Raw genomic sequence first — 7500 nt, forward strand, 5'->3', positions numbered from 1 at the left:
GGTAGACTGACTGCCTCTGCGTCGAGTCCCGGTGGAGATTAAGTGCATTCTCTTGCCCTCCGTCCGTCGTACCCATACCCATACCCATAACCCACGTCTCCCCCATAACCCCCCCCTCCCCCACCCACCCATCAACCCCTCCTCTTTCTCTCTCTCTCTCTCTCTCTCTCTCTCTCTCTCTCTCTCTCTCTCTCTCTCTCTCTCTCTCTCTCTCTCTCTCTCTCTCTCTCTCTCTCTCTCGCTTCCTTAACCACACACCCCCACCCCTCACCCCATCCCTACTTCCATACCCGCTCCTCTGCCCATCCCCTCACCTCCACCCCACCTCCTATACGTCTCCCCCCTCTACATCCTTACGCTCGTACCCCCTACTCCCGCCCACTCCCCTCCCACTCCCTTCCCCCACCTCTTCCCCCTTCCCCCCCCCTTGTATGGTCCCGACGTCCACCACTTCCGCACTTGTTTGTGCCTCGTTTAGCAAAAGGACGTGGAGTGTGCGTAAACTGTGTGCGTTTGTGTGTGCGTATACGCCCGTGTACTTGTACGTGTGTGTACGTGTGTGCGTGCGTGGGTGCTGGCGACGCACGCACAGAGAGTCCCGTTACGCAGTCATATTGTGGGATTCCTGTCTCCTGGTTTTGTGTCTAGTCACTCACTCTATCGCAGAGATAAATGTGTACCATTACTTCACGTTTCTTATCCAATTATCTCTTTGTCTTCAGAAGCCGATTCGAATATGAATAGATGAAACTAGAACATAAATCGTGATGAAGTGATGAATAGGAGAAAATAATAACCGAGGAAAGGAAGAGAAAACAAGATACAGAAAATCAATAGAGTAATAGAAGTGATTATAGAAGAAGTGAATTAGAAAAGAAAAAGAAAGAAGAAGAAAATAGAAATAAAAGCAACACGCGGAAGTCCTACAGAAAAAGGCCACCAAGACAGAACAAACAAATCAACAAAGACAACAGAACAAACAACAGAACAAACAAAACAGAAAAGAGAAAAACAAAAAGAAAGGAAAAAAAAACCTCTCCTGACAGACGGACGGACTGTCCATGAAGCCAAGATAAGAAGTCAAAGAAACTTACTGAAGTCAAGATGAAGTCACTAGTTCCTGCGCTTCTCTCTTGTGCTTGGGTTCTCGCCTTCTGTTTCTCAATGGTCGAGGTACGTGGATCGAATGCTTGTGCTTGTTTTTTCTGTTTTATTTTATTGCTTTCGGTATTTTTACTGTTTTTAGTCTCGGTTTTCAGATTTTATATTTTATGTTTTTTTTATCATTATTTTTGTGATTGCTGTGTTTTTTTCTATTGTTATTGTTGTTATAATTGTCAGTATTAGGAAATGTGGTGTTGTTTTTTGTTTGTTTTGTTTTTCATTATCGTTCTTATTGTTATTGCTATATGTATATATTCTTATTATCATCATTACGATCATCGTTATTATCACTATGATATTTACTGTTCTTAATGGTGTTGTTTTTGTTATTGCAATATCAACACGCTCATTGCTTGCCCAGTGTTACTAGTAGAAGTAGTAGTGTTGTTATCATTGTTGTTGTTATTGTTAATATTGTTATCACTACAGATGCTACTGCTACTACTAGACTACTGTTACTACTACTATTATTATTATTATCAGTATGGTAATAATTACTATTTTTATTTTATCATTTTTATCATTACCATGATTATTATTATTACTATTATTGTTATCATTATTATCATTATAGTATTAAGGCTGGAGGTTTGCGCTTGTTAGTATATGGGGCTATGTAAAATTGTGTTGTGTGTAGTTTATCAAACTGTCAAATCTCTCTCTCTCTCTCTCTCTTTCTCTCTCCCCTCCTCTCTCTCTCCTCTCCTCTCTCTCCCCTTTTTCTCCTCCTCTCTCTCTCCTCCCTCGTCTCTCTCTCTCTCTCCTCTCCCCCTCTCTCTCTCCCCTCTATATATATATATATATATATTTTTATATATAAATATATATATATATGTATATTATTATTAATATATATTATATATTGTTGTTTTTGTGTGTAAATATATATATAAAATATCTATATATATATATATAAATATATAATATATATATATGGTGGTGTGTTTGTGAGTGTGTGTGTGTGTGGTGAGTGTGTGTGTTGTTTTAAAATTATATATATTATATATATATATATATATATATATATATATATATATATATAGTATATATATATATAATACTATTATATATATATTATATATATATATAAATATATATATATATAATATATTTATAAAAAATATATAATATAAAATGTATATATTATAAGATATAATATATATTAATTATATAAATATAATATATATCATATATAAATATAAAAGGATATATAAAATATATTATATATATATATATATATACCTATATATATTATAAAATATATATATAATATATATATATATAATATATTATAAATATTACATAATATACATATATACATATATATATATATAGATATAATATATATTTTATATATTAAATATAATATTTTAAAATATAATATAATATATATAAAAAATAAAATATAAAATTATATATATATATATAAGTATATATAAATATATATACATATATATATATCTAAAATACATATATATATATATATATATATTATATATATATATATATATATATAAAAAAATAAATTATAAAATATCATTATATCCATATATATGTTTAAATTAAAATCTATATATATATATATATATATATAATATATATATATATATATACATATATATAATATATATTTTACATATATATATATACAAATACATGTATGATACATGCATATATATATATATAATATAATATATAATATATATATATATAATATATATAAATATAATATATATATATAAAATAAAATAAAATATATATATATAAAAAAAATATATATATATATATATATTATATATAATGTGTTGTGTGGTTGTGTTTTTGTGTGTGTTGTGTGTGTGTTGTGTGTGTGTATGTGTGTGTGTGGTGTGTTTTTGTGTGTATTTTAATATAAATAAAATAATTTAGTATAATATATTATAAAATATATATATAAAATATATGTATATTTTATATTTTTTATATATATATATATATGATATATATTTTTATATATAATGTATATATTTATATATACATATATATACATATATTATATATAGTATATATATATATATATATATATATATATATAATATATATATAATATATAAGTATATATAAATATATAAATAATATAATATATATATATATATATATATATGTATATATATATATATAAGATATATATATATATATGCATTATTATAAAACAATATATACATATATATTATATATTTTTGAAATATAAAAATTAAAAAATTATAATATAAAAATTATATATTATATAATTTAAAAATATATATAATAAAAAATATATAAAAAAATATATAAATAAATAAAATAATTTTAAAAATTTTTTAATATTAAAAATATATAATATTATATATAAATATAAAAAAGAAAAAAAATATAAAATATATATATATAATATATTTTTGTTATATATATATATATATATTTTAATATATAATATATTAAAAATATAAATTTTTATATATAATATTTTTGTGTGTGTTGTGTGTGTGTGTGTGGTGTGTGTGTGTGTGGGTTGTATATAAAAAATATATAAAAATTTTAATATATATAAAATTATATAATATATATTTTAATTAATATATATATTATTATAATATAATATATATATATAATATATAAATATATAAAAAATATATAATATATTTTAATATAATATAATATATAATATAAATATATATTTTTTTTTTTTTGTTTTTTTTTTTGTTTGTTATATTATATACAATATAATATATTTTAATATATATATATATTTTTTTTTATATTTTTATATATATATATAAATATGTGTGTGTGTTGTTTTGTTTTTTTTGGGGTGTTTTGGGTTGTATATATATATATAAATAATATATATAAAAATTATATATATATATTTTATATTTTATAAAATATTTTTTTTTTTTGTGTGTGTGTTGTGGGGGGTGTGTGTTTTTTGTGTGTGTTTTGGGGTTGTGTGTTTTGTGTTATTAATTTTTTTAATAATAATATATTAAAATATATATAATATCATATAAAAAAAAAAAATTATATAAATAAAAAATCCAAAAAAATTTTTTTTTTAAAGTTTTTAGGGATTAAAAAAAAGGTAATAAAATAAAAAATTTTTTTTAACAGTTTGTAATTAAGAAAAAAATGAACCTAAAAAATATAAAATGGTAAAGAAAAATACAAAAAAAAGGGAAAAAAAAAAAAAAAAATTTCCCCCCCCCCCCCCCTTTTTTTCTTTCCCCCCCCCCTCTTTCCCCCTCCCTCACCTCCCTCTCTTCCCCTTCCTCTCGCCTTAATAATTTAAAAAAATTTAAATAGGGGTGGGGTTGGGGGTGGGTTTGGTGGTGTTGTGGTGGGTGTTGGTGTGGGTTGGTGGGTTGGGGGTTTTGTTGGGTGGGGTTTTTTGGGGATGTGTGTTGTTGTGGTTGTGTGTGTGTGAAAATATATATATATATAGATATATATATATTATATTGTATAATATATATATATATATATATATATATATATTATAGATACATTTTTATATATATATTTGTTTGGTGAAGATATATTTATTTTAAATATAGACATAATATATTGAAAACAATATGCTGATTGTGTATTGATATATCACACAACAAAATAAAATGAGTGTAGGTTGGTGTGTTTGGGAATGTCTTTGTACATAGGCTTACTCATTCGCTCCACACACTCCACTCAATCTCCCAAACACCTGTTCAGTAACGTAAGCACGCCCATACAACGCAAACTCGAAACTAGAAAGGCATGAAAGTCTTAAAAAAAATAAAACTGTCTTTAGCCTGTATACAAACATTAAGCAATAAACAAAGAAGAGAGAGAAGCCCAATAAGACACGCAAACAAACGCACTCGTCAGATCCTTTGCGATCAGAAGCGACCTGCTCACAAACAGAAGGTGTGGGGGAGCCCCCGCGACGATAAGTCACGTAGCAGGCTCAGGATAGAACTATCGACCATAAGACGACCTACGCCTTGGTATAATGAAGGGGAGGGCTTATAAGGATATACTTCTCTCGTAGCTTTTCGACCCGTGGGTTTTGGTTAGGTTATGCTCGTGGGCGTATTGGGCGTGGCCGTTACGGTGCGTGGGCGGACGTTATGGGGACATGCAGCCATCACGCCTAACCTACCCATACATTGAGATCAACCACTGAAGGTGTCTATAAGAGAGGAGGTGATAAAGAGACAGAATTAGAGCATAAACGGTGATAATGGAAAAGGAAAATAAGGTAGATAAACAGAGAACATTAATAAATAAGATAAGAAAGAATAAAAACATAAACGAGGTGTCTATAAGAGAGCAGGTGATAAAGAAACAGAATTAGAGCATAGAGGGTGATAATGGATAAGCAAGGAAAATAAGGCAAAGAAACAGAGAACATTAACCAAATAGAATAAGAAAGAATAATAACATAAACGATAAGAAGATAGACAGGCGAAAGGAAGGATCAAAGGGGGAAAACGAACCTAAAACGAAAATTCCACAAGAAGGATTTGGACGAAAAATGTGTCGTTCTCTTGGCCCGGGAAACGATTACGACTTTATCAAAGCACTTAATCATTCAGTTCCTTCTTGAGACTCCTATCTCTCCCCGAAAGTCGACATTTGTGAGGTTAGGCTGACTAAGATTTCTTACCCAGATTAACCCGGTTGGTGTATAAGCCTCATGCCTTTTGCTGTGTTTGTTCGAAGCCTTACGACCTAGGTGTTCGAGCTGTTAGTTCATTCATTAACCTCTGTTTACATTTACTTTTTGGTACTTTTGTTCTTGTTTTATTAGGTGTCTTGTGTTTATGGGTGTTTTATGCTTATGGGTGTGTAAAGCAAGAAAGAAAATATCTATTTTGTTAACCGCTTTGCTGAAATGTCCATTCCTTCCACAGAGAGAAAACGGAGACTTCGACGCCTCAGCAAGGAGTGATCCGACAGCCTTCCCTTCGCCCTTTCGGGAATCGGAGATCGGAGAGAGTGACGCCGAAAGGACGGACTAGCGCCGTCACGCCCTGGTACGTCAGCGGGAGCGCCTCTCGCAGATCCTCGTCTGCTTGAAAAGGTGGCGCCGGCGATTCTGTTAATCACCCGGAAATCCACCGCGCGCGCGTTCCTCAATGGCGGTGTGACTTTCGCGAGGTAGAGAAACATCGGACGCTCGCTCGGTAGACTGACTGCCTCTGCGTCGAGTCCCGGTGGAGATTAAGTGCATTCTCTTGCCCTCCGTCCGTCGTACCCATACCCATACCCATAACCCACGTCTCCCCCATAACCCCCCCCCTCCCCCACCCACCCATCAACCCCTCCTCTCTCTCTCTCTCTCTCTCTCTCTCTCTCTCTCTCTCTCTCTCTCTCTCTCTCTCTCTCTCTCTCTCTCTCTCTCTCTCTCTCTCTCTCTCTCTCTCTCTCTCTCGCTTCCTTAACCACACACCCCCACCCCTCACCCCATCCCTACTTCCATACCCGCTCCTCTGCCCATCCCCTCACCCCCACCCCACCTCCTATACGTCTCCCCCCTCTACATCCTTACGCCCGTACCCCCCACTCCCGCCCACTCCCGCCCACTCCCCTCCCACTCCCTTCCCCCCACCTCTTCCCCCTCCCCCCCCCCCTTGTATGGTCCCGACGTCCACCACTTCCGCACTTGTTTGTGCCTCGTTTAGCAAAAGGACGTGGAGTGTGCGTAAACTGTGTGCGTTTGTGTGTGCGTATACGCCCGTGCACTTGTACGTGTGTGTACGTGTGTGCGTGCGTGGGTGCTGGCGACGCACGCACAGAGAGTCCCGTTACGCAGTCATATTGTGGGATTCCTGTCTCCTGGTTTTGTGTCTAGTCACTCACTCTATCGCAGAGATAAATGTGCACCATTACTTCACGTTTCTTATCCAATTATCTCTTTGTCTTCAGAAGCCGATTCGAATATGAATAGATGAAACTAGAACATAAATCGTGGTGAAGTGATGAATAGGAGAAAATAATAACCGAGGAAAAGAAGAGAAAACAAGATACAGAAAACCAATAGAGTAATAGAAGTGATTATAGAAGAAGTGAATTAGAAAAGAAAAAGAAAGAAGAAGAAAAGAAAATAAAAGCAACACGCGGAAGTCCTACAGAAAAAGGCCACCAAGACAGAACAAACAAATCAACAAAGACAACAGAACAAACAAAACAGAAAAGAGAAAAACAAAAAGAAGGAAAAAAAACCCTCCTGACAGACAGACGGACTGTCCATGAAGCCAAGATAAGAAGTCAAAGAAACTTACTGAAGTCAAGATGAAGTCACTAGTTCCTGCGCTTCTCTCCTGTGCTTGGGTTCTC

General features: G+C 32.4%; 1 protein-coding gene and 1 long non-coding RNA gene across 2 annotated transcripts in view; both read left to right on the plus strand.

Moving 5' to 3' along the window:
- The window catches only part of LOC122263012 (uncharacterized), a 31104-nt gene extending 29936 nt beyond the window's left edge, over window positions 1–1168 (plus strand). The window contains exon 3 of the long non-coding RNA XR_006224029.2: window positions 723–1168. This is a non-coding gene — a long non-coding RNA (uncharacterized LOC122263012). The remainder of the gene's footprint in view (window positions 1–722) is intronic.
- A 6171-nt stretch (window positions 1169–7339) lies between these two features.
- The window catches only part of LOC122243103 (serine proteinase stubble), a 41571-nt gene continuing 41410 nt past the window's right edge, over window positions 7340–7500 (plus strand). Inside the window, exon 1 of the mRNA XM_086552009.1 lies at window positions 7340–7500. This exon is cut by the window's right edge and continues 24 nt beyond it. Within this exon, the coding sequence (XP_086408135.1) occupies window positions 7456–7500 (45 nt within the window). The 5' untranslated portion in view covers window positions 7340–7455.

This window comes from Penaeus japonicus, unplaced genomic scaffold (genome assembly GCF_977035675.1).
Source record: "Penaeus japonicus unplaced genomic scaffold, GWHDUDI00000001_assembly GWHDUDI00000026, whole genome shotgun sequence".
Taxonomy (NCBI): Eukaryota; Metazoa; Arthropoda; class Malacostraca; order Decapoda; family Penaeidae; genus Penaeus; species Penaeus japonicus.